The sequence below is a fragment of the Pungitius pungitius genome, chromosome 4, assembly GCF_949316345.1.
Source record: "Pungitius pungitius chromosome 4, fPunPun2.1, whole genome shotgun sequence".
Lineage (NCBI taxonomy): Eukaryota > Metazoa > Chordata > Actinopteri > Perciformes > Gasterosteidae > Pungitius > Pungitius pungitius.
This window is the reverse complement of record NC_084903.1, coordinates 15438138-15466034: the sequence shown is the minus strand read 5'-3', so window position 1 is coordinate 15466034 and position 27897 is coordinate 15438138. Positions and strand designations below refer to the sequence as shown.

The window sequence follows — 27897 nt, the reverse complement described above, 5'->3', positions numbered from 1 at the left end:
CTTCCTCATTAATGGTTCATCATACCCCAGTAAATCTTATATGTGTTAGATAAGCAAAAAGTGGTTTGTATTTCAGGCAGTCAATGTAAGACCCATTGTACTTCTGCACATACTTCGTTTCGTTTCTCTATTTGTCTGTGTGTGAGGGGGTTTGTGTGTGTGCGTACGTGTGGGTGTGTGCGTGCGTGTGGGCGTGCGTGTGTGTGCGTGTGTATGTGTACGTGTGTCAAAAAAGGGAATAATGTCTGTCTGTGGTCAAAAGAGACCTCTATTGCTCATGAGTAAGTGAAGTGGAACCACAGCCCAGTAATCATTTTGGTACATTATGTTGTTGGTGAGCCAGGCCTCCAGAAAAATCATGTTGTACTCATTATTTTACAATTGAGCAAGGAATATGTAAGATAAGATTTAGATAAGATTTTAGATAAGATAAGATAAGATTTTTCAAAAGTATATTTTAAAATATATATATATTCATTTATTCGTGTATTTATAAATATATTTTTGAAAAATCTTACACGCACACATATATATATATATAATATATATATATATATATATATATAAACATATAAACATATAAACGTACAAATATACATCGTTATATTGAACTGTTTGTAAAAATTGCTGGACAAGAAACAACCGGCGCACTCCGGACAATATATCAAACACACCCTTATATCACCTGACAATGCAGGAAGTCAACGGGACACACGATTGGCTGAGTAGACAGACACAGGCCAACAGTTGAGGAACATCAACAACACTTTTCCCGTTTAGTACACTGTTATCGGCGAGGAGCACGTTTCTTTACAAACACACCCGCAAAGGTGAGGCAGATCTAAACATTGCATTCATTTAAATGTAAAGGTCCCTCAAGACAACCGGTTCTACGGCGTGTTTTTTGTTCGCTGCCATCTGTTTGTGAACTAACGTTAAAGTGACTGTCGTTCCTACGGGAACCGCAGCTTTAAATAACTGAACTGTTTATAGGAAGTAGCGTCCGCGGCGTCTCTTCTGACTTTATAGGCCGTAAGCTGAAGGGTCTGCAAAACATTGTTAGTGTCCTGTGATAATCGCTGTTGTCCGTTTCAGAAGTATCATTATCGGATAAATGATTCATATAACAGCACTATTGTGTATTTAGATGGATCAATTGTTGCCTGGTTGATGGCATTGGTGGCTAAAAGGGTCCTCGCTATGTGTGTATAAAGGTTATAGTCATTTCATATAATCGTCTGCGTGTTTGAGGGAGAAGTTTTACGAGTGTTCATTGTCTTATCAGGTGGCGATAAGATCTAAAATTTACCTCACTTCCTCCCAGATAAAGCCACGACCTGTTTTTTCAACTTTTTTTTAAACAATTTTTTTCTCTCTCTTGGTGATCCTGTCTAACATCTACAAATTCATGTACTAACGTTAAATGTTTTCATTGAAATCCATTATTGTACATTATTATTATTATTATTATTCGTAAATGCATGCCTTTATTTAATCAATGCTTCTCTCCAGACCAGCCATTGACAAATCCTTCATCTTCTTTTAGATCTGACATGAAGCTCTGCTTCCCTCTACTGCTCTGCCTGGCAGCGGCCCTTTCATCCGCCTTTGTTATTTCTCCTCCGTAAGTACAACATAATAATGTACTGCACATGTAGGTGAATATGATAGTAGACGTTCTACTGAACTGCTACTATTTTCAGTGATTTGAGTGTGCATGTATTTCAGACACATGTGGACCAAACTGATCCTGACCCACCACTGGCCAAGCACATTCTGCAGTGTGAGTTTCTTTCTGCCTTTACTAATTATTTTGATTTATATGATGGTTCAATTTATTGATGTCCCAAAGACGTTTATTTGCCCCCGAACCAAGTAATTTAATATAGAGTAGATCTTCCTACGGAGTCCCACTCCTTTCATCCGTTTTCCTGTATAATACACTGCTCAGTGCACACTTCAAGGAACATACACTTAAGTTACTTCTTTATTTTATTTTGACCAAATAACTTGTCAAACCCTCTCTGTAATCTTACTGTACTCTTATTGGCCGTTTTGGCTCACAGTGCTTTTAATGCACTTATATTGGAATGTTTTGTGTTGTTGTCTTTGCCTCTGCACCATAAAACACCATTCCCCCATAAGTTACATTAAAACACAACACTCTCACACTTTTTCACTGAAATGAAACAATTGGACTTAAATTAGGTTAATCATTTTAATTATAAAAATAATAGCTACATATAAACAATAAGATACTGTTTTCCATGCTATTGCACTCACACAATTTGCTGCTCTGGCAATCAATATTAGCTGTTATGTTTGAACTATGCTAGGCTGCAGAAACATGAATGCAGGCTGTGAATTCAACTGTGGGGTTCAGATGGGAAATGCAGGAACTTAAACCGAGTAAGAATCAAAGAGAAATGAAGAAGGTGAAGCCACTGGGCTAATTTATGCATCATAAAAAGGCCCTTGGCAAAACAAAACCACATGCAACATACATCCATTTGTGCACCAGTAACGATGAAATCTGTTTTAATAATAAATAAAACATCAAGGTTTAGTAGAAAGAGATATTTTTCGAACAATTGAGTATTTACCGATATTGATCCAGCGATTGTGTTAAACTGGAAAATAAAATGGTACCCCTGACAATGTCCATTGATGTTTCCCTCTTAAATTGTCAATGAATTTTACCTAGATACTGTATAACTAAGTTAAGGTTTTATCTTTACATATCATGTGATTTCTATGTCCAAGTCATGAGAATGGATATGTCTCAATAATCTGGTTTGATTAGGCACGAGTTTTTTCAACACTGGAAAATGCAGTTTTAAGCAAGTCTCAAAACACACATCATGTTGTTTTGACCGCACATTTATTGCATTTCATGTTTTCCGGAAAAACGCTCGAATGGTTCAATCCTTTGAGTGACATGTGGTTTTGTTTCACATGACTTGTTGTGTGTCAGGAGGTTTGTCTAGATTGGGGTCCTGCTATGACAAGTTTATGTTTAGGGTGGAATTTATTTCCAGTTATTGGGAGGGACTGTACATATAGAGTCTAAACTGTAAAGCTGCTTCCACTCAACAGTGCAACCTTCTTTACAGGGAAAATGTAGAACTTTATTTATTTTAAGGCATAGTGAATGTGGAAAGTGTTTTTTTCATTTTATGTACTACAAACTAACAATAATATATCATTAATTGTAGCCCAAGTGAATTGATATCAACATGATTAAGTATTAAGGGCTTCCAGAGAGAATAACAACAAGGATGTGTATGCATTTCAGATGGAGAAGCCAGCTTGTCATCCCAACATAAGTTACTGGACACTGCATGGACTTTGGTATGTGTGCTTTTTTGTTTGTATTATTAAATCTGCTAAGAAGTACATCTTTTCATTATCAGCATAGCAGAGGTTACAACTACCTTTTATGTAATGGATTCTTTAAAAAATGAGTGATTAAATGTCCTGTCTGAAATATTAATTAATATCTCATTATTTCCTTGCTGTATTCTGGTTTCCTACTTCCTTTCTCTGTGAACCCAGGGCAAGTGAGATATGTAATATTCTGAATCTTAACACTTTTCCAGGCCAGATAAAGGGATTGACTGCAATTCATCATGGCATTTCAACTCTTCTCTAATAGAGGTACAACACTGTGTCTGTTTATAACTGAGTGTAAAATCAATTTCATTAACATATTCTGTAAAACAGTAGTTACTTTAAATAATTAGGAATAATAAACAGACAATGGTTACATTGATGTGCAGGAAAAAAAGACAAATGGGAGTGTACATTCTCCTCTAAAAGTAAAATGCAAAGCTCTTCATCGTTTCCCCTTACCATCATATAGCAGCTCCCCTCCTTTCCTCTGGCGAGTATACTAATGAATAAAACCAGTCCTTTTTGGGTTTTGCATTCTCAGGATCTGCTTCCAGACATGAAGAAGAGTTGGCCTAACTTACTTAGCCCGTCATCTGCTTCATTCTGGTATTATATCAATCAATCCTTTAAATGTCTCCTGTCTTTAAATTGTTCTGATATTTTATTTAGTCTGGTATCTTCTAGATGTATATACTAGGTTACTGTGCTACTTCCACAATATCAGTTTCTTGCATGTATCATACAAGTGCAGGTTTATTATTTGTCTGTATTTTGTATTTTGTATTTGGATATTGACAAGTGCTAGGTACTTGTCTTCTTGATACCGATACTGCACAATTATTATAACGTACATTAATCTGTCGTTAAATCTGGGCGTACACAAAACAATGCTCCATCCCGCCTGTAGACAGTTGTTGACAACCAGATAGATATTTATTGTTAACCAGCTCTGAACACAGGAGATTTCTTTGGAGTCTATCTATTAACATTAAGCATCGCAACTGTCATTGCTGAATTACTTTGGACCCGGTTTTTGTAAAACCTCTTGACACTTGTTTTTTCAACAGGAAGTATGAGTGGCACAAACATGGTACATGTGCAGCCAAAGCAGCTTATCTGAATACTCAGCATAAATACTTCAGCAAGGCACTGGAACTATATCACAAGTTGGATTTGGACAGGTACCGCGCATGTACCCATTCACACTCACACAGATGCACATACACACATTTCTTTTTTATAAAAAAAATTTTTTGTATTGCCTTGATGTTCCTAATGACGGTTAGCCCTGCATGTTTGATGTCCACAGTGTAATTGACAGAACGCCAACTACTCCCGGACTCTTATTTAAGTCCATCTGTATAAAAATATAACGCACAAATATGAATCTGACTTTGTCATTGTAGCATCCTGAAGAAGTTTGACATTGTACCATCCGAGACATACTACAAAGTAGGTATATTTGTATTGTGACATTAAACTGTATATTTATTATTGTATGGTACTAATAGATTCCTAAATATGTGTGTTGTGTTAGGAATAAAATATGGGCCTAATAATAATATTGCTTCCCAATTTTGCTCTTCCCTTTGCTCCGGTGTAGCTTTCGCAGATTGAAGGAGTCATGGAGAAGTTCTACGGCGTCAAACCTAAGATCCAATGTGTCCATCCCTCAAAGGTACAAACACCTAGATTGTATTATTATTATTATGTATTAGCGGGTATCTATTTGATTTGTTCGATTCTCAAAATGGTTGTTTTTTTGTGTTTGACAGAACGCTGATTTCCAGGTGTTGGGGCAGATTGAGATCTGCTTCGACCCTGAATTCACCCTCATGGACTGTGAGAAACATTTTACCATGAAGAAGATCTCTAAGGCAGACTTCATTGCTGATGACAAGGCATCTGGGTTCAGCGTCTGTGACCTCAATGTGCCAGTTTACTACCCACCTCTTCCATCAAACACATGAATGTACAAACTGAAAGGCAACGGCACACTACAACCTGGCACTTGAATCAGATATAGTGGCCAGTAAGTATTTTTTCCATTTCTCAGAAGGACGCATGAGAGTTCAGGTCATGCAAGAGGTAACATGGAATATTCATGTGCTGTATTTCATTTCCAAATGAGTGTAGCCTTGCATTACATTTAATGTTGACATGTACTTCATGTAATTGACTTTTAAGATGCGTCAAAGTTAAATATCTTTTGACGTCCTATATTTTATATCCCATTTGTGTACTTATGTGCTATCTATTCAGTGCCGTCTCTTTTTCTGCACGGACAGCTGCTTTACAATGACATCCACGGCCTTCAGGCATGAACTAGTGGGATTATAATTCGCTACCTCCTGATGAGTGTGATCTATGCCATTATTTAACGCTGTGTTTTATGCCTGGTTATGATTTGTCCATGTTTGTCAACTTAAAACCACTGAACCAATGTATAGAGTAGAAATTAAATATAGTGTTGTAATGAGTAATTGTAGCATTGTTCTGTTTTAGTAAACATGAGTCCAGATACCCAAATACTTTGGCAGGGATACCTCAAAACTACACTAAACACAATACATTACACACATTAAGTTTCTCACATATGCCTACAGTGCAGTCTTTTGATTTTGGACCAGACTGTACAAATTCAGTACTTGTTTCTCAATTATCTAGTAAATCATTTAGTGAGCACTACTTAATCCCCGCTTATTTGTACAACTACTTGTTTCTATTGACTGTGTTTGACAACTGCTTTTGTGCATGAATAAATTCTCTAAGCTGAAAGGTAACTTTTTAAATGTCAATTAAACATTCGAAATCAAATCCTTGCTGAATTATTATGTGACGTTTAATGTTGATTACAGTTTCTCTATATCCTTAATCTCTGTAATAGAAACTGAATGCAACCTATAGATCGAGTACTATGGCACTCATTCTATATCCACATGTACTCAGTGGGAATGAATATTCATTGCTGTGATCTCCTTACAGAGCCTTAATCCTCCATGGACAAAGACACCAGTCTATAATCCTGAATCTCCACCCACTGGACACATTTGATTATATTTTCAATAGTGTGCCTTGAAACTATGTGCCTGCTACATTTTTAAATGTGGTCCAAATCCTGGGAAACACACAAAAACAGCAGCTCTATGACCTCTGTTTTAGTGTCATTACAAGTTAGGATAAAAGTGTTAATTACAGAAAATTCCCCTGGCTGAATAAATAAGATCCCAATTCAGAAATAAATTGAAGTCCACGTTGCTACAGACACCTCCACCCAGGTAGAGCAGTAGTCCTGATTCACCCCTTGCTGAAGCCCCTACTCCCACACCTTGTTCCTCTCTCTCTCCCTCTCTCTCTCTCTCTCTCTCTCTCTTATGCAACACTGCAGTTCTGCAAAGCTGCTGATGTGACAGATCCATGTACCTACACATGCACACACACACACACACACACATGCCAAGTGATGAACCAGATCACAGTGTCCACTCCCTGATTGCTGGCCTTGCTTCTGTCATCATCATTGATTGTAAAATGGATTGCTGTCCTAAAAATACATTCTGGTGTAACGATGCTGCATGTGAGCCACAGTTCATCTACAGGAATGCAGCTTACCATCCGCACTCACACTGCTGTTTGTCAGCATGTTCTTCTCTTTTTGTTTTCGGATGTCAGGCAGGGGCTGAAGAGAAGGAACAGAGGCAAAGGGAGACAGGGGGAGGTAGCTGGGTTACACCATGTGACCCCGCCAGCTGTTGCTTCATGCTGCTGGGAGGACAGAGAGGGAGGTGAGAGGCAAAAAACAAACCCAGGGGAGAACGAGGGGAGGGGTGGAGAGCTTTCACGGCATAGAATGTGACCGGTGACAATCCCTTCTGCAGGGGGAGAGAGAGGCAGCAGGGGATGAACACACACACACACACACACGTTCAGACAGGGCTGCGCAGAGCGGGAGCTCACACACACACACACACACACCTCTTGTGATTCAGCAGAACAGATTTATTCGTCACCTCATCCTCACGCAGCGAGCCGCCTGCAAAACACACACGAGACAATCCCGGCACACCCGCCGCGTGCGTCAACCCGCCGCTCCGTCTGCGCCGACTGACGGCTCCGTTTTCAACCCGGACTGCGTGCTTACTTGCGCCTACTGCGTCTGTGTGAGTGTGTGTCTGTGTTTGTGGGAGGGATCGGAGGGGGACACACACACGAGACCCCGAGACACGAGCGGCGAATGTAAATAATGGGGAAACGAAACAGTGACGACTGCGTTGAGGATGAGCCAATGGATGAACTGCGGGACAAATAGGCATCCCCCCACCCCCCTAAAAAAAAACTCGGCGGTGTCTGCACCCCTGGCTTGGGACCTCCCTGCAGGGAGATGTTAATTATAATGGGATAGATGCTCAGGTCTTCCCGTTGCCATGGATACCAGCACGCGAAAATTCACCGTGCGGAGATGGTTTTCCATCTACCTGAAGAACAAGGCGGCAAGGAACAAGAACACCACCGGCTTCTGTCAACTGGAGGTGAGTCGACCTGCACAGCACAGACTTCCTCCAACTGGAGATTAGTGCGTGTGGATCTGCGCATGCTGGAAGCGGGATTGCATCACATTTGCACCATGTGTGAATATTATAGTGCATATCAGCAGCTTTCTCCATTCAGCAGTCGATGAGGGGCAGTGTCTGCAAAGTCTGCGTGCGTACGGGAATGGGGAGAATGGGTGTTTTTGGTTTGTTGTGCAGCATTGTTGCAGCTGCTCCTCTGCCAGTCTGACAAGAATTCATAAGGGGAGAGACAGACACGGTGTAGGAGAGAGACAGGCTGCATGGAAAACACAGTCCGAGAGACAAGAAACGCTAACGGGCCAACAAGCAGTCAGGCAGACGGGTTGATGGATGAATGGAGGGAGGCAGATTGATGCTGTGCAAGGCCAGGGCAGCAAAGGTCTATTTATAGCCCAAACAAACCAGTGGCGAAGAGAGAGGGAGGCATTATGCTGTTTGTAGCAGATCTACCTGGTTGCTTGAGATATAAATAGATTGCCTCCAAACCTCTGGTCTATGTTGTTGTAACCTGACGTATGATTCTGACGTATATATCTACCTGTTTGCGTGATTGTTAGTCTTTCTGGCTGTTAACTGGCTGTCTGCTTGTGTTTGTTTACCTGTTTGGCTGACTGTGATCATATGTAAACATGATGCTTTGATGGTCCACGTGAAGAAGATGCCTTTTAAATTTCTTCCCCTTGCCGGGAAGGTCAGAATTCAGGGTCAGCAATAGGTCAGCGTCCGAGAAATTATTTCTGAGGCTTGATTCGACTTCCTTAGTGTTGATGTATGTTGCTCCTGCGTCCCTGTTTGAAGAATGAAACAGCAATTAATCACAATGAATCTGCAGTGTTACTATTCTGCATGTCACACTTGAAGCCACACTCAATAATCAGTGAAATCAGGACAAGGGATTGCTGTAGAAAAGCTTTATTACGATAGCTTTGCCTTTATGGTTTGTGTGAAAAGAGTTTGAATAAATCAAGAGAATCAAACTGTGATGACATATATCATGAATTGAGATATTGTGATACACAGTTGTGTTGTCTAAAATAATAATAAAAAGCACATACTAACCTCTATTTCTCAAACAATTTGATTATATTGCTTACAAGTTCATATTTACTTACTTTTCCTTTGATTTGAATGGGACGACAAAGACTGAAGAATTCTACAAAACAAAATATGTACAAACTTAAATGAATAAGAAACGTGTAGTAACTCACTGTATATTAGCAGTATGTAAATAAAGCTTCATCTAATCCATATTTGTAAAACATAAATGCTGATGTGATAAAAATAAATTTAGACTTCAGGAAAGTGCACGAGCACAATAATTGAATACAGGTAGAGCGTACATGGGGGACCTCCTGTTAGCATTCATTGCTTGATTGAAGGTTGGGTGTAATCATCAATAACCATCTGTCTTTGTGTGTAGAAGATCGATTTCATAAATGTATGGGGGTTTTCTTCATCAATATGGATGATGCATTAATAATATTTCCACTTTCATTCATCTCGTCTTGCTCATGTTTCACTTTTCAGACAGAAAAGTCTGAGTTCTTCTTCGCTTTTGTTTTTTTGTTCTGTAACTGTTTGTAAATAATTAATGTAAAGAAATAGTGAAATCTGCTTCTCTTTCATCAGGATGAAAGTATACTTAAGGAAATTGACATCAGCCACCATGTTAAGGAGGGCTGTGAGAAAGCAGACCCCTCTCAGTTCCAGCTGCTCAAAGTGCTGGGACAGGGCTCCTATGGAAAGGTACAGGACACTCATTTTCACCATAACCTCACTTACACCTGAATCTCTTAAACAATTATACACGTTAAGAGAAGTCAGTGACGTGATATGTGTCAATGCAGGAATCCAAAAGAGAACCCATACCACTACGTCAAATGCGTTGTATACCTGTCTGTCTGACCCAGAAGGTTCTTACTTGTGTAAAGTGCTGCAGAAAGGCACCACTTCTTCAGCTGTATTACACATTTATAGTATAGACACTGTTTTGGATTATCTGATAACTAGAATACTGATACTTGAATGGCTAAAAATATGTATAAAGTATGTGCTTAAGTATGTAAATCTGTGTGATTGCCTGAACGGCTCATTCGCTTTAAGGCATTAACAGCTACTATCACAGCCTCCACTCCTGCAGGGAGACTGGAAACAGAATGGAAGGATTCGCTCCCTTTCAGACAGTGATGTTGGACGATAGGCGGTTGCAGTCAGAATTGTAATTTATTCCAAAAAATTGGAAGGCGTTGATCCAGGCTTTGAATGGGTCTAATTAAGTTCTTCCACATCTAAACTGTGAAAAGCAGTTTGGGGCTTGTTTAGTGCTTGAAGATGTTTCAAATGGTCCCCTCTGTAATATTTCTACATTAGCATTATGACAACAAAGCCACAGTTAAGTACATTTAACAAGAGGTTTAATAAAGTGTGCGTGTGCAGTTGATGCATTAAAATGGTTTCCTCTGTAGGCAACAGCTGGATGATGCAAATCATGTTCTTCTTGATTGTCTTTTTTCTTTGTAAACTAATGTGGCTGCTGCCCCTGTTGGTGGCTATGCTTCCAGGTGTTTTTGGTGAGAAAGATCAGAGGAGTGGACAGAGGGCAGCTGTATGCCATGAAGGTCCTGAAGAAAGCCACACTGAAAGGTAAAACAAAGGTTTGTGAGGGCTGGTTGACTTTTCCTTTTTAAGTACTGCTTGTAAATAATAGCGCTAAGATGTGTGTGTGTGTGTGTGTGTGTCGGTAGCATTTAGAAGAACAAAGAAGATTATTTTTAAATTTAGAAACATTCTGCTGAATAACCAACTTACTGTTTTTTACTTACTGTCCGCATAGTGTTCATTTGTTAAGATTAATATTGGTTTTACCAACAAGTGATGAGGGCGATATTATTGTCATAGTTTTCAGAGTGCACTACTCTTGAAGGGATTTGTGCTAAAATAGGTTAGTTTGTATTTTTGATCAACTGAACAGGATTATTGTAAACTAGGATGTACTGTAAAAGCTGCCAGAGACGCCATGTGCTGATTTAGTGTCTCTGTACAAGCATTTGTCTGAATCTCATAAATAGTCTCATCCTGTCAAAGAAGCAGATGCTGCAGTGACCATTGTGCTGTGATTATAGACCAGAGCACCGTGGGATCAGCAGCGCCATGGGAGGCTTTAATTCAATCTCTTCAATTAACTTAATGCAGTTTCATCTCATTTTTGGATGGTATTAGAAGCGTGGCGTGATTTATGAAGACAGACCTGGCCCATAGCAAGACCATGTGCACTTAAATAACAGAATCATATGTTGTTTATTCATTATTTATTCATTCTTTCCTACACAGTCCGAGATCGCGTGCGGTCTAAGATGGAAAGAGACATTCTGGCAGAAGTGAACCATCCATTTATAGTTAAACTGCACTATGGTAAGTCTGACTGTCTGCTGGTCTTCATTTAGGTGCTGATTTAAATATATGTCTCTCCGAAATGACAGTGTATTCTCATGTAAAACAAGTTCTCGTTTTTTGACGAGATGGTGTTAACTAGTTGCGATACTTTTTGGTTGTTGTTTGTTTCATTTCATATACATCTTTTCCACTTCAAATGCATCCTCAAAGTAGCGTAATACAAAGAGCCCCAATACAGCTATAATGTCTTATATTGCTTGTGTTAACTAGTGTTTGTGTGTGTGTGTGCGTGCATAGCCTTCCAGACAGAAGGAAAGCTCTATCTGATCCTAGACTTCCTCAGAGGAGGAGATCTTTTCACTCGACTGTCAAAGGAGGTCAGTTTCCTGCTCCCCCCTTTACTTCTGCTGGTGTATTATTGGCTGGATAACACTTCACAACACATCTTCACAAGGAGAGAACGTACTTGATTTCATTTGTCCTGTGACGTCACCCTGCATAACCTGCATAGCTGTCAGTCTAAGACGTTATCAGTAAACAAACACAAGTGATTGGTGATAAAACCATTTTTTTTAAATACTTATATCTATGTCTTTATTTGTTGCAGGTAATGTTTACTGAGGACGATGTGAAGTTCTACCTTGCAGAGTTGGCTCTGGCCTTGGACCATCTACACAGTTTGGGCATCATCTACAGGGACCTAAAACCTGAAAAGTATTGTTTCATAAAGGCTTGCTTCTTTCTGTCCAATCATTGTTTTCAAAATAATGATTACTATTTATTTTCTCCAAACAGTATTCTTCTGGATGAAGAAGGAAACATTAAGATAACAGGTTGTAACAGCGTGGTGGCACTTTGTCAACAATTTGACCTCTGTCTACTTTCTGTATCTCTATTGATCTGTTATTGGTGTAGATCTTCACCTGTCCCCTGTCCTCTTTGTTTCTCTGTGTTTCAGACTTTGGATTGAGTAAAGAGGCCATTGACAATGATAAAAGAGCGTATTCGTTCTGTGGAACAATCGAATACATGGCTCCAGAGGTCGTGAACAGGAGGGGCCACACACAAAGTGCTGACTGGTGGTCATTTGGGGTACTTATGGTGAGAATTGTTTCATCTTAAAACATTATTTACCGGTTTGATTATTCTAATGTGCACTTTTGTTCAGACTTTTTATACTGTCAGAGTGGCTCATATTTCCTCACATTTACCGTCACACGAGCCAAATACTCATCTCTTACATAATGTGTCAGTTTACTGGTTTCTGGAATCTAACTTTCTTCTGGTAGTAAAGCTGCTTAATTACGGCTTCTGGCAGATTAGGTCCCATTACTTTCTGTAATCATGCATCTGTTGGGTTTTGCTTGTTTTGTTTGTCGGGTGGCTTATTTTTTAATAATACTAAAGAGGAGGTTAATATTCACTGACAGCTGACAAACAGAATATTCCAAAATATTCCCTCTTGACAACAGATTTTTGGATACCAGAGACAGTAGTGGGAGCACCCTGTTAGATAAGTTAAAACAACATTTGTTCATTCAAATCACTGTAATATATTTGGGACAGTGAATGACATTCACAATGACGCAGGCATGTCAACAGCAGTTGCCACTCAGGCGGTTTTACCTTCTCCATTAAGTTATTTATGGTGCTTTGATTTTTCTAACATAATCATAAAAGTATCTGACCCATCATTTAATCATTTCTTTTTGTTGTCAAAAATAAATCTCTTTGGTAGTAGAAGTTTTGGTCTGATGGTGGATTTTAAGGTGTAGATGCATTCAACTTTTCCTGAAGAAGTTAAAGTTCTGACAATGTATTAATGTGCTTTGATCTTTGACTATTACTATCATCTTTTTCCCAGTTTGAGATGTTGACAGGATCGTTACCCTTCCAAGGAAAAGATCGGAAGGAAACTATGGCACTTATACTGAAGTAAGACATATTTTAACTGTCTTCATTTCATTTTAAAAGCTTCTTTGATTTATGACAAAATGGTTTTATGGATTCCTTAAGTTCCTCTTTTTAAACAGTCTTACCTCAGCGTTCATGGTTTTGTGTGTTTAATTAGTCTTGTTCTTAATTTCTATGTATTAGTCCCATAACAGTGGTTTTCTTGATGTACAGTATCGGATGTTATTTTGATCATTTTTTGATCAAGTTGATGCCTAGAAAACAAAATTCCGATACCACAAGTAATGTTAATGCATCACAGCACTACCAGATATCGGCATGTCCTTACACCCGTTTCACGTCTTTTCCATTCAGGGCTAAGCTGGGGATGCCACAGTTTCTCAGTACTGAAGTGCAGAGTTTATTAAGAGCGCTCTTCAAGAGGAATCCTGCTAATCGACTCGGTACAGTTCACACAAAACCTGACAATTGAAAAGAAAATGTGTTTTTTTAGAACAATGGTAGTACATCTACATGTTTGTGGTGCTTTGGTCATGTGAGGGTTCACAAGGCTGCAGATAATAGTAACAACCCGAAATGAAATCAGTCATTTGGAGCTGTTTAATGCCGAATTCAAATATAATATTTTACAAACCAGGTCCTTTCTCAGCAAGCGGGAACGTTCTGACAACTCACAGGTCTTCCCCTAATATTCTAACAACGTTGAACATTCATGTCGCTAATGTCAGAAATGTATCAACTCGTCTGAATCTGTGGGACTGATAGGTGCAGGACCCGACGGAGTGGAGGAAATAAAAAGACATCGCTTCTTTGCATCGATAGACTGGAACGTAAGTACGATTCATGCAGAATGTTGTATAATCTGCGGGATTTTCCGTCGTCCAGTATTATTATTTGAGTATTATTATTTGAGCCACAGCGGAGACTATAGACTCTGGCGTCATGCCCCTGCTGTGGATACATTTAACTGAAAAAATGGATCACAGTTTTGTCTGGAATTGAAGCAAAGTGGGCTTGTGACTCTGCTAGAGTGAGAACAGATCAAGGCCTGCATCTTATGCCACAGCTATTGTTAAGGTCAGTACGTTAAGACCCAGTCCAACTACCAAACTTTACATCTGGTTGCTTAACACGTGTTGTATAAAGATTATATGTGTTGAGTTGTTTCATGTAAGAATGTTACCGTCGGCGGCTTGTGTTAAATTTAAAAACATGTAAAGCTTCCAAATATCGTACCGACATTCATGAGTCATAACTTTTTATTGCTTTGTAGCTAAATCTCCAACTTCTCCGTCTGCCTGTCTTGCCCAACTACTGCAATTAATCCTCTTATAATATCCTTTCTCACAGAAATGCTCTGGCTGCAGACATTTCCCCTGCTTTCATATTCTAACCTTGACATCCACTCCTTGGATGTGAGCAGCTCAAAATTCCCTCACAAGTAAACACTCTTGGCCAAAGCTGTTATTTACTCAAAAAGCTCACATTGGTGAAACGTAAGGCACTTATTTAACTACTGCATGTCCTGTACAGGATACATTGCCCTTTTGGTTTGAAACAATCATTTTCACAACAACAGACAGCACACATACAAATGGTGAATGTGAACACGGGGTTCCTTACTGTGTGAGCCCTGTTCATAGTTACACTGTTGCACATGTTCTGAAGGCTTGTGACTTGTGTTTATCCGTGAGGAGTGATGCTTTCCTTCCTACCAAAATCCACTAGCATGAGCTCTACATGTCCACTAATCTCTTCCCTCACCGCCGTATCCCTCTCTACATAACTACTTACCAGCCTGTGCCAAATACCACATTTTCCCATTTCCAGATGGTGTTGCTGGCTTGATGTGACACGCTATAAGAGTCTTACGTTCTTCTACACACTTTGCTTATTAAAACCTTGTCCATTGTCAGGTATACCGCCTTTCTCCGTCAGCTTGTTGGTTGACTTTTGTCATCTGTGAACTTCCTGTCGTTTACATTATTTATTATTTATTCATGATTCCATCTTTGATAACAGGGATTCAATCTGAAATATCACCTTTGGCGATAATGTCAATCATAAATAAAATAGTCAGTGTGAGTGTGCATTAGTCTTACAACAGATACCAATGTTGGTGCCTCTGTTAGGTGTTTCATTTGATATCACTCAGAGATCCTGCTAGATTGACACTGCAATGACGACACCTGCAGGACACGCACAGTAGTGCAGTTGAGTAAATATATTATATAATTGAGTATATATAGATATATTATGGGAGGTTTTTTTTATTACATTTTTTTTACATTTGCTCTGTTCTTTGTGCTCTACTTTATATTTAAAGATCACGCTTTGTCACTGTGTCATTGTGATCAAGCTATGGCATGCTTAGTTTGCTTTGAGATACAAGAACAACTTGAGTGTGACATAATAATTGAATTTAACTGTTGTGCAACACAGTCTATATTTCACTGTTCATATTGGAATTAGGCACAGCAATGTAACTGAATCAAAAACAACTTTTCCCTACACACATTTACTTTAATTAATTAATTAATTCTTTTGGTAAAGCTGTAGATCATGTGTTATTTTGTATTCAAGCAGAAGTTTATGACACGTGCTAACACCAACTGTTTTTTGTGTTTTCTGTAGAAGTTGTTCAGGAAAGAATTGAGGCCTCCATTCAAACCCACTGTTGGAAGACCTGAAGACACTTTCCACTTTGATCCTGAGTTCACCTCCAGAACACCCACAGGTAACCGAGAAGTGCAACAACATATTTATATATCAATCAGATAAATACCTGGGTCTATTGGTCATGGTCTATTCATGCATCATAGCTCATACGATTTAATTATCTTCAAATATATTTATATATATATATACTTTTACATCCGAATTGTATTTCAATTTTGAATAGGAACATCACGTCCAAGCACAGTGAGCACATGTTTGTGTGTGTCTGTCTTTGCATATCCAGATTCTCCCGGAATCCCTCCGAGCGCAAACACTCACCAGCTGTTTCGTGGCTTCAGCTTTGTTGCAACGAATCAAAGTCAGGAGCCAAGCGCTGCTACGGTGGCACCTTCCCGTCAGGAGGTGAACAAAATCAATCCCATAGCAAAGGTACATGCGTTAAAGAAAGCAGTTAATGCCCAGCCTATACAAATTAAATGTCACATAGGACGAATAACAAATTATCCAAAGATAATATATGACTTGCACATTTGGCCGTGATGGATATAATATGGAATGATATGAAATGAGACGCAATAGAAGTGTGTGCATCTGTGTGCTTGGTTGTTTTCCCCGCAGCACTTCCAAGGTGACGTGGCCTTCAGTGATGTTTATGAACTCAAGGGGGAAATTGGACAGACGGCGACTTCTGTCTGCAGAAGTTGTCTACACAGAGTTACTGCTGTGGAGTATTCAGTGAAGGTAGTGGACTCTAAACGTTACAATCATTTATCCAGATATATATCATTGTGAGATCAACGTTATATGATATTCAAAGTATTTTCAACATGCATTAAAGTATTTACTGTGTTTCTCCAAGTATTTTAACACAGCTTGACGTCAAACACGTGTCTGAATCCAACCAACAAAATGTATTCATTATTAATTATCTACTGTTTTTTTGTGTCAGATCATTGAAAGAGCCAGGAAAGATCCATCAGAGGAGATTGAGATCCTGTTAAGATATGGACAGCATCCAAATATTATTACCCTGAAGGATGTAAGTGGAACTCACTGATTCCTGACAAATGTTTTTCTACAACAGCCATGTTAGAAGAGCTTCTTCTGCATCTTTACAAGATATAATAGGGCTGAGTGGAAGTCAATACAGCATATCATTAGCAAGTTTGAATGGTAACATTTTATCGATACATGGACGCTAAGTATCAACTTTTTATTGTGTAACCTATTAATATTGCAATTACAAATTAAGCCTCATGATAGTAATTGTAATTGAGATAGAGATAAAAAATTGCTTTTTTACTCTACTTCAACCCTAATTAATAAACCAATTTAGAGAGAAAATTGGCTTATTATCGTATTAGATCAAACAGATTTTGAATTCCAGTTTGAACAATGTATATGTTCACTTTATGTGTTGTTGCAACAAACACAAAATGAATAGCATCGCAATACGATTGCACTGTGACACAAGTGTGGTGATAATTTCTTCTGGTTATTCTTCTGCGTGCTTTTACCACCAGGTGTATGACGACGGCCAAAGTGTGTACCTGGTACAGGATTTACTGAGAGGAGATGAGCTGCTGGACAGAGCTCTGACAGTGCCAAACTTTACAGAAAGAGATGCGTCAGATATCATCTGCACATTGACAAAGACTGTGGAATATTTACACTCCCAGGGGGTAAAAAATATTTCTAGTTACCTTTGACACCAGACTTCTTTCCATCCTTTTGCTGTTTTCCTCAACTTGAAAAATTCTGTTCAAAAATGTAATCATAAGTTAACTTTGTTGCAAATCCATGTTGTGTTCTGTTGGTGTGTGTATCTTTCAAATTTGTTCAGGTCGTGCATAGAGATCTGAAGCCTAGTAACCTTCGCTATTCGGATGACAGTGGACTCCCAGAATCCATCAGGATATGTGATTTTGGTTTTGCCAAACAACTCAGGGCTGAGAATGGCTTGTTGATGACTCCCTGTTACACAGCTACATTCATGGCTCCTGAGGTACTGCATGAAATGAATCATAATAGGAAGTCTGTTAGATCTCACCAAAATACTGGGATATGATAAATTGTTAAAATGTGTGTGTGTGCAGGTTCTGAAGAAGCAGGGTTATGATGCAGCCTGTGACATCTGGAGCCTGGGGATCCTGCTCTACACCATGATAGCGGGGTCAGTTGGAAGTTTAAAACACAAGCAATGTTACCATTTGCTGCTCACGCTCCTCCTGCTGCTTGAAGCCAAATGTGTTCTGAATAAACACCTTTCGAAAGTGTCTTCAGATCTTTTAACATTCCTAAATTTTCCTTTTACTTTCTATAGTTTAATTAAGTCAGAGTTGATTTTTTTAAACGAGTTGTAGATCTTAGAAGGCTACCTTTGGACACCACCCAGCCTTTAAGTTGATATTTTATTCCCATTGGCGCAGCTTCAGTCCATTTGCAAGCAGTTCTGAGGACACAGCAGAGGAAATTCTGGCTCAAATCGGCTGCGGAAAATTCATCATCACAGGAGGGAACTGGGGCCTTGTATCAGACTCTAGCAAGGTTTTTTTTTTCCTTTTTTGGTGAAATAGATACACATAATAATATTGTGTTGCTGTTTAAATTAACTAATATCTATGCATATGTTCACCAGGAGATAGTGCTGAAGATGCTTCACGTGGACCCCCACCAGCGCCTGACCGCTCCACAGGTACCATTAGTTCCTAGCATGACTTGGTGTGCTTGATTAGGCTATTTTAGGGTATTCAGTTGGATGCAATATCACTATGCCAATACTCCTTTAACAGCAGTTTTTGAAAAACATAACAACTATTTTTAATGCCCATTAGGTTCTTCGTCATCCCTGGATTGTAGAAAGAGACCAACTCTCTGACAGAGCTCTGACCAGACAAGATGCTCTTACTGTCAAGGTCAGTGCAACCATACAGTCAGAAAATCAGATTTTATTATTTTCATGTGTGTAGTTGTTACATCCTTATTGTAAGATGTGGTGAATAAACATATTATATAAACATAGATATCAAAATGTACCATTTCAACTGACAAATTTAAGATTTATTCGTTAAATGCTTTTTTAAATGAATTTTAGTCAGTACTTCCCCTAACAGTAAGTAAGTATTAGTTGAAGAAACTAATTCTAATTTATTATAACATGAGTTATCTTGGGTTCACTCTCTTTCTACTAGGTGGTGCTGTCTGCCGCTTTTCTAGGTGGATCAGTATTAACGTGGTATTCTAATTTCTTCCATCAGGGGGCGCTCTCCGCCACCTACTCTGCTCTGAAGCGCTGTGCTCCTGCTCCATTATTGGAGCCGGTTCAGTCCTCCAGTCTGGCTCAACGAAGAGGAAAGAAAAAACTGGTGTGCCCCAAATCTAATTTAGACCCCACAGAAAAGCAAAGTCTCAACAATTTGAATGAAACTCAGAAGGAATAAGACATAAACACCCATAATTAAAGAAGGGACGTTACAAAGTGCTCTGTGATCGATGAAAACTAAATGTAGCAGATTTGAGGGATTGTATCACAAATGGGACTACGGTTATGTAAAGCAGTCTACAGGCACTAGTGTCACGACTAGCTTCAGTTCAATTCATTTATTGTGTAAATAGCAAAGCGTTTCCATTTTTATGGAACATTCATCGTGCGCACTTGTGATTTTTATTTGATCACAACCCAACAGCTTGAAGAGCTTAACCATTATTACCCTAAAATCATAAACAAATATTATTAAATCAATCAATCCCGCGTCTGTCCTATAATTACAATAAGCCCACCCCCAGCCCCCTGTAGGTTCAATAGAATGAAACAAAATGATTCCAAATAATATTATCTTATTTAAACTTTGAGCCTGGTTGTCACGTAACCTTTTAATAGTTAGATGATGGCTATTGAAACTAAAATAAACTAAACAAATTGGCAGTCGGTATTTAATGTACGTCCATGTTATATTTATTTTTGGTCATACATCTATTATTTTAAATTCTAATGCAATATGGACAAATAGTGAGTATCTAATTTGTCTGGTCACCAAATTCATAATTAGCTGAATTCAGTGCCACAAACAACATGCCAAGTAGTCAATTTACGTTTCATTTTTAGTGTTTACATGTATGTTCCCAGGAGTTCATTTCATACATTACAACAGTCTTCCACAGGCATTTCTCTAACATGTCTCCAACTAAAGATACGTTGGATCATTATCATCCAACAATAGATATAGGTTAGAGAAATATATATTTGAATTAAGTACTCTCACACTTTACATTTTTCCTACTATCAATCCTCTGAATTAGACATATGCATGTTAAAAATGTAAATATCCTACCAAAGGGAACTCGTGAAGTTAACAATGCCATTGAAGTCTTATTGTTAATAATATGTTTAATAATTGTACGGTACGTATTGTTGTCTTCCATGAATACAGCCTTTGAATATTGTAAAATCTATGGTGAAACGTAACACTACCGCACATCCCAGATCAGATGGAACAGTGAGCTTTGAAAGTATTTATGTTGAACGTAGTTCGTTGTGTTTTTTCATAACATATCCAAAATGTTACTCAACTTAAGGGAAGTCATAGAGGCGTGAAAACCGTGCGAGCGTCTTATTGCTGTTCGGTAAATGTCACGCTCATAGTAAAACTCTGCGGCTACATTATTTTGAAATAGTAACTCAGCAATCAGTGTGATGGATCATCTTTCAGTGTGCGCTTGAGTGTGTCGAGTAGCTGACGGCACAACGCAGTTTGTGTCTGAAAACCAAAATGTTTGACAACCACTGTGTCAGAGCATTGTACATAGGTCCACTGTCTATTGCTGCTGCCCTGATTGTAGCCACGAGGTAAAAAACGAGGTAAGACCGAACAGGGTGTTTTGCAGACATGAGTTGCACCACTTTGCGGTGTTGTACATTTACATACAATACATCATTACTGAACACACATAGTGTCATGTGCAACTGATAAGCAATGTAGCAGAGGAACAGTAATTCTGTACATATTATATATGCTGATCCACATGCTGGATGTGTTGTGACACATTGCACAACTGTGAGTGGTGGAGCTGGGACTGATGCAACTCTGAGGAGGCATATGAGGTTGTAGATATTGTGTTGTTTAAGGTATTGCTGTACATACTGTTAACAAATGTAGATTGTACATAAAGTGTTGGCAAGCAGTAAGACTGTATATATTGTGTTTGCATATATATATAGAGATTGTACATATTATATTGTCCATTGCGATCCATTGCTCAGAGTGTACAAACTGTCTATACCTGCCCAATCACTGAAATTATTGGCTAGAATGCCAAACTTTTACAAATAAAGGAAAACAATAGCGTGTTGCTGTATGTGTAAATGCAATTCAGATAGCATTCATTTTTCTTTCTAACATTTTCTTACTCTGACATCACTGTGATGCAATATTTAGCACTACTTCCATTCAACACTTAAAAACACTATTGCACAATTCTTGCTTCACTTTACTTAAATATTTATTTACATGATTTATCCAAGGCTGTTAGAGCAAATTAACACATGAATTGCGTGGGTTGACATGAGGCGGAAAAGGTTCAAGTTTATACCAGATACCAGCCAACAGATACCATGACAAAGACACGTAGCTCTAAAATGCCTTTAGGCAAATAAATAAATCCTACAAACTCTGCATATACATAAAAGAGCATTGCTTATAGTTTAAAGGAGCAGGAAATGCAAGATATGTTTCCTTGTTCTTTCCATAGAGCGAAATGTAATACAGTTTTAGGTGGAAAAAGTTGAGTTCCTTTAACTTTCTCTCTATCCATAATAATGTACTGGCAAACCACTAGATGGCAACCAATCATAACCGAGCTCTCACTCTTTCTTCTCTCTTTATATTTCTTACTAAAAGTTGTCCCTTTTGAGCCTCAATCCCCCCCCACCCCCCCCCCCCCAAAAAAAGGAACACTTTAATTTATATCAACCACCAGGCGCACTCTCGTTTCCGTAAAAGCTTTTAGCAGGCGCTGAGCTGATGTGTCAGGTGGGTGTGGCAGGCTCATCAGCTCTGACATTTAAGTGCAGTAGTGCTCAGAGCATAAGGGATTGGAGGATATGAGTAGATACAGATGACAAGCCCCCCTGTGAAGATGATTGCAGTGGAGTGACAAGAGGAGACCAAACAACAGATAGAGCAAGGAGAAGGTGTCAAGAGGGGAGAGATGAAAGGCAAAAGAAAGAAAAAGAGCTTTGAGAAACAATAACTCAACCCAACAATTACAGCTTCATCAGAATTAATGTTGGCTTTCCTAATGGAATAACTTTAAAAAATGCCCTCATGTAAACTCAGTATAATTTCATGTACATTCTGTTCTAGGTTATTATTTGACAAATCATTTCATTTTACTTTGAGTTCAATCAAATCAGATCGTTCTAGTCTTTGTTCTTTAGTCTTACTCAAACGAAATTTACCTGAAATAAAAATGAATAATGATTAGGAAACATTTATGTTCACATCCTTTAAAACCAAACTGCCATTACTAAATAATTCTGATAAAACTTTGTAGCATGAGACAACTACCGACTTGTGTGAAAAAGACACCGCTGGAGTCTATTACAAAGATGGCATCCATATATTTGCACTATATTTGGAGGATTTGTACATGATGATGAATGGAAAGATAAGCGAGATCTACTGCTTGTCTACCACAAAAAACTCATCAGTCTAGTTTTTCCTGAAACACCCAGATAATAAATGCACAAAGCAGAGTGGAATCTCCAATTACATTTATTATCTGAAAGCAATAAAAGCTTCCCAAAATGTACTTGTGTTTGACACTGAGGGCTGATGTATTTTCCAGTCATTCTGGCTACAAAATACAAACAGATAATGATGGATGCATGAAGAAGACATGCCATTGAGTTGATGTTGAATGTGAAATGTAAACACTTCCCTGTGTATCTATATCTGCCGCTCTTCTGCTCAACATTCCTCTTCTGACATAAAACAGAGTTCTGAAGACAAGCGACAGACACACTCTGACAGGGACGGAGATCCCACCACCTATGGCTCTGGGTTTGCATCCACAAATACACACACACACACACACAGGGACAAGTACACATAGACCCACGGACACCCTGTGGCACTACAGCTAGACCTGCCACTCGGACGTTCACCGAATCAGACGGACAAATCTCTAACAGACGGCTCCTGACAGAGAGATTATCACCATGACAGGAGAAGTGTGTGCAGCTGTGGGTGGTGGAGTTTACAGCCGATGCATGGGGGGTGGGGAGCGAACTCTTTGTGCTTTCACACATTTGACTCTTCTCTCTCTCTCTCTCTCTCCTCTCTCTCTCTCTATGCCAATGTCTCGTTTCAAAGTCAAACTTAGTTCAGGGTTCATGAGGTGCGTACTTGCCGTCCGTCTCGTGTCCAAAGAGGCCGAAGTGAGATTTACTGTACTGAACTGCACTAAACATGACCGTGAGGTTAAAAAAAAGTGATTGGTTGAAAAAGAATGTTGTGAGATCAGAAAACAAAGATTTAAACAAGCGCTAGTGTACTTGATCGATGCTACTCATTAACACACCTGCTGTCCAATGACACAAATGGACAAACACCTTTTTGGCATTTTGCTAAATCAGACTGATCTTTTAATGGAAATTCTACTTGTATTTATTTTGTTTTTCTTGTTGTTTTGTTCCTCGGTGCAGAGCATCATTACACACTGATAGTTGGTGAAGACATGGCTCCTTGTCATGTCCTACACTGCAATTGTGGAAAGAGATAATCAAGCCCAATTAACAGAAAAAGGCTCATGAATACACCTCTCTGAAAAAGGGCATTGCAGGTCCTCTTGTAATGTCACACATCACCATCAACAGCAACATATACACGACGCACTCTTTACAACAACTTCCAACTTTGGGAAGGCTCCGTAGGGGCCCACAGTGACCTGTCCATTGCCGTGCTGTATATTGGATTAACGGTGTACCATTGCAGTACGGATGCTTTCATGTAAGCACAAGTGAACAGGATGTGAAGCTAGGAAATAAATCTAGATACTGCAGGTATTTTTTAATGAATGGGTACATTTTCCAACATTATTCAGTATAGTGATTTATTATATTTATAAAATGTACAAAAAGTCCAGAAATATTTTTATTTGATTAATAATTTGTGTTCAAAAATTTCTAACCGAGAATGCCCCCAAGATTGGCTCTAATTGCACAAAGGTACCAAGTAGCCACTGTGTAGAATTGGTTGACGGGACACAGTTTGACATTTCCCAGCACAGTTTTGAACAAACCACAAATTGCTGCAATAATGGTGATATAATTATGTCACCCAAACACAAATACACTTACAAGTCAAAGGTGCCAGTGGAGGATAAGTGAAGCTCCGTAGAAAGTCAATTAATCATTGCAGCGGGTCCCCTTCCCTCCACCCTGCATAAAAGCTTCATTTACCTCCTACGGAGAAGAGATAGAAACACCATTAGTGAGATGATGGCAGGACGAGAGAGGGGAAAGCAGAATCTCACAGATGGCTGAGCTGAAACAGTATAGGCCCCCGTCTCCTCAAAAAGTGTGTGTGCGCGAACGGGCGAGAGCATCTTCTGCGCGGCTGAGCTCAATTAGGTGCTGTCTTGATTATCAAAGGTAGTGGTGTTCAACTTTTAAGGCGGAAGTCTGCCTCAGACGCTGGAGACGGCATAGAGTGGGCTGACCTGCAGAGTCAAGCAGAAGACACGTGGAGATGTGGCTGAGGGGTCTCCTGCTGCAATGAGGTGCTATTCAAGGCGTGCATTAAGGACTAAGACCCAGGCCATTATTTCCATATCCAAGCCAGTGTCTGTGTGTGTGTGTGTATCGGTGTGTGCGTGTGTGTGTGTGTGTGTGTGTGCGCGAGGGCTTGGGACCCCAGCTGGATCAATTATATTCCTGTGTTTACATGCACACGTTTGGGTGTGTGAAATGCCAGTGAGCATATAGGCTCCGCTTCACTGAGCTCTGTTGGCTACTGAAGCACAATTAGGGGTCTCACAGTGTGAAAGAGGTCAAAACACACGTGCACCCATACACCCACACACACACACAGACACACACACACATACAGGGGCGCACACACAAATAAGGAAGTTTGTCTGAACGCTCAAGACACCGATAATCAAACAGTATGCAAATCAGCTTTCTTCTCTAATGTCTAATGTCCCTTACACATATTACAACATTTTAAAATTATTTTGTATATTCCTTAAACCATGCTCTTTATTCTTAACCACTGATAACAAGGCAGCAGTGTACAGCAGTGCTTAACTCTGGGCTGATGAAGTGGCTGCTAAAGGAAGGTCAGTATAAATTGGTAGACAGAGAACGAACGCAAACACACTGGGCTGAAGGCGTAAAGGGCCAAAGTTCAGGCAGAAGGCCCAGTCTTCAGCTTCTTAATTGTGAGCCTTCAGTGTCAACCCTTAGGAAAAATACAAGCCAATAACATGCGTCCCGTTCAATATGCGCACTATTACATATGTTGTGCTGCTCAGACTCCTTCAGGAGATATCATCATTGCCAACTAATCACTATGCTGCACTGCAACAAAGGGAAGAGTCACATCATGTAAATATCTGTCCTGCCATCCCAACGTGCCTGTTTGCACTACTGTGTAAACAAATGCTTTGTCCCAGTTAACTAGGTCCCAGTTGGACCAAACCTATTCGGCATTGGTCCACTGATGCTGGTGTGCTTTGGTTACACCAAGAGCCTATATATGTGGCCATATGTTTGTGTTATGAATGTGGCAGCCAGGGGATGGCATGCTGCTGCTGCTGCTGCTGCTGAGACTGGGCCTGTTTGCCTGGTGTGCCCCTTTCTGCACCAGCAGAGCTGGCACTACCTCCTGCCTCTGCCCAGCCGCCTCGCAGTGTGCCAGCTGGGCGCTACCGGGAGAGACCCTGCAGAGGGAGGACACAGGTCAGCCGTGACAGAGAGAGTTAGTGGCAAGGTTTAGACACAGAGCAGGGATATAAACATACTGGGGGCGAAAAACGGCAGGCAGTTCCAAGACAACCAGAAGAAATAAGTCCTCGTTTTTACACCTTCGTTTTTTAAGGTTGTACCTATATTGTTATTGATAACTCCTTATTTGACATACACAAAGCAAATGTACTGTGCTCTACCACATCGCACTGCAATCACAACAAAATAAGTTCATACAAAGATACAGTATATGAGCTACTGTCACGGTTTGGTCTCTCTTCCTGTGTCATTTTGTAGTTTTCATGTCTCTTGTGTTCCTGGGTAACTTCACTTCCTGCCTTGTCCTGTGATTGCCTGATTGATTCCACCTGTGTCCAATCACCTGCACCTCCCTTGTGTATTCAAGCCCTGTGTGCCTGTTGTCCAGTGTCGCGTCATTGTCCATGTCTATGTGTCCCTTGCCGTTGGAGCACGTTATTGTTTTCTTGTCAAGATTAAAGAGCACGTTGTTCGAGAACCTCTGCATTTGAGTCCTGCTTCCGCCTGCTCCAGCACCGTTCGTGACAGAATGACGCGACCAAGGAAGGACTCAGCAGGGTTTTACCCAAATGAAAAATATTTGGGAACTCGCCTTGCGTTTGGGGGACCACGGAGCATGCAGCAGGCTGCCCGGCGAAACACCGGCATGCCAGCGGACTCCTGGAGCGACCTGGGGCCTGACTACATCGACGTAAGAAGCCCATTTTTTCAATGGAAGACTAATGTCGTTGTTGGCCCCAGGAGCTACCAGGAGGAATGCTTCAGGCTCCGGGACCTCCTCAATCCGAGGAGAAGGAGCCGAAGAACCCCCGCAGTCCCGGCTCCCGACTCGGCCCCCAGATATCCGTTCCAGCCTGAGCGGGCCCCAAGACGCCCGTTTCAGCCTGAGCGGGCCCCAAGACGCCCGTTCCAGCCTGAGCGGGCCCCAAGACGCCCGTCTCCGCCCGTTCCGGCCCCCAGAGTCCAGTCTCCGCCCGTTCCGGCCCCCAGAGTCCAGTCTCCGCCCGTTCCGGCCCCCAGAGTCCAGTCTCCGCCCGTTCCGGCCCCCAGAGTCCAGTCTCCGCCCGTTCCGGCCCCCAGAGTCCAGTCTCCGCCCGTTCCGGCCCCCAGAGTCCAGTCTCCGCCCGTTCCGGCCCCCAGAGTCCAGTCTCCGCCCGTTCCGGCCCCCAGAGTCCAGTCTCCGCCCGTTCCGGCCCCCAGAGTCCAGTCTCCGCCCGTTCCGGCCCCCAGAGTCCAGTCTCCTCCCCCGCCCCCACGGCCCCCGACGATGGCCCCTCCCTCCCACCCTCTTGTGACCGCCTGGAAGTCGGTCCTTGAAGGGGGGGTGGGGTCAGGGGTTGGGCCGGAGCCCCCCGCCACGACGACGCCGCAGCCGCACTGCTCGGCGCCCCCCGCCACGACGACGCCGCAGCCACACTGCTCGGCGCCCCCAACCACGACGACGCCGCAGCCGCACAGCTCGGCGCTCACCGCCACTCCGAGGCCCGGTCGCCGACCCGGCAGGGCCCCCGAGACCCCGAGGCCCGGTCGCCGACCCGGCAGGGCCCCCGAGACCCCGAGGCCCGGTCGCCGACCCGGCAGACCCCCCGAGACCCCGAGGCCCGGTCGCCGACCCGGCAGGGCCCCCGAGACCCCGAGGCCCGGTCGCCGACCCGGCAGACCCCCAGAGACCCCGAGGCCCGGTCGCCGACCCGGCAGAACCCCCGAGACCCTGAGGCCCGGTCGCCGACCCGGCAGGGCCCCTGAGACCCCGAGGCCCGGCCGCCGACCCGGCAGACCCCCCGAGATCCTGAGGCCCGGCCGCCGACCCGGCAGACCCCCCGAGATCCTGAGGCCCGGCCGCCGACCCGGCAGACCCCTCGAGACCCCGAGGCCCGGCCGCCGACCCGGCAGACCCCTCGAGACCCCGAAGCCCGGCCGCCGTAGCGGTCGGCCCTC

The 27897-nt window shown here is 41.3% G+C and overlaps 2 protein-coding genes across 2 annotated transcripts; both read left to right on the top strand.

The window, feature by feature from the left end:
* The first annotated feature begins 688 nt into the window (after window positions 1-688).
* Window positions 689-6210, top strand: rnaset2 (ribonuclease T2). Its single transcript, XM_037487626.2, has 10 exons — window positions 689-830; window positions 1547-1624; window positions 1729-1783; window positions 3296-3351; window positions 3600-3657; window positions 3935-3999; window positions 4461-4574; window positions 4800-4845; window positions 4997-5071; window positions 5169-6210. The coding sequence occupies exons 2-10, from the start codon at window positions 1554-1556 to the stop codon at window positions 5361-5363; spliced, it is 735 nt and encodes a 244-aa protein (XP_037343523.2). The 5' UTR covers window positions 689-830; window positions 1547-1553; the 3' UTR covers window positions 5364-6210.
* An 844-nt stretch (window positions 6211-7054) lies between these two features.
* On the top strand, window positions 7055-21313 carry LOC119228203 (ribosomal protein S6 kinase alpha-2-like). The gene is made up of 22 exons (XM_037487625.2): window positions 7055-7922; window positions 9594-9710; window positions 10526-10607; window positions 11295-11375; window positions 11655-11734; window positions 11965-12071; window positions 12153-12190; window positions 12316-12458; window positions 13222-13292; window positions 13626-13714; window positions 14037-14101; window positions 15906-16008; window positions 16234-16379; window positions 16569-16691; window positions 16900-16989; window positions 17474-17632; window positions 17794-17955; window positions 18047-18123; window positions 18380-18497; window positions 18589-18645; window positions 18785-18865; window positions 19208-21313. The coding sequence occupies exons 1-22, from the start codon at window positions 7818-7820 to the stop codon at window positions 19388-19390; spliced, it is 2277 nt and encodes a 758-aa protein (XP_037343522.2). The 5' UTR covers window positions 7055-7817; the 3' UTR covers window positions 19391-21313.
* Window positions 21314-27897: the final 6584 nt, after the last annotated feature.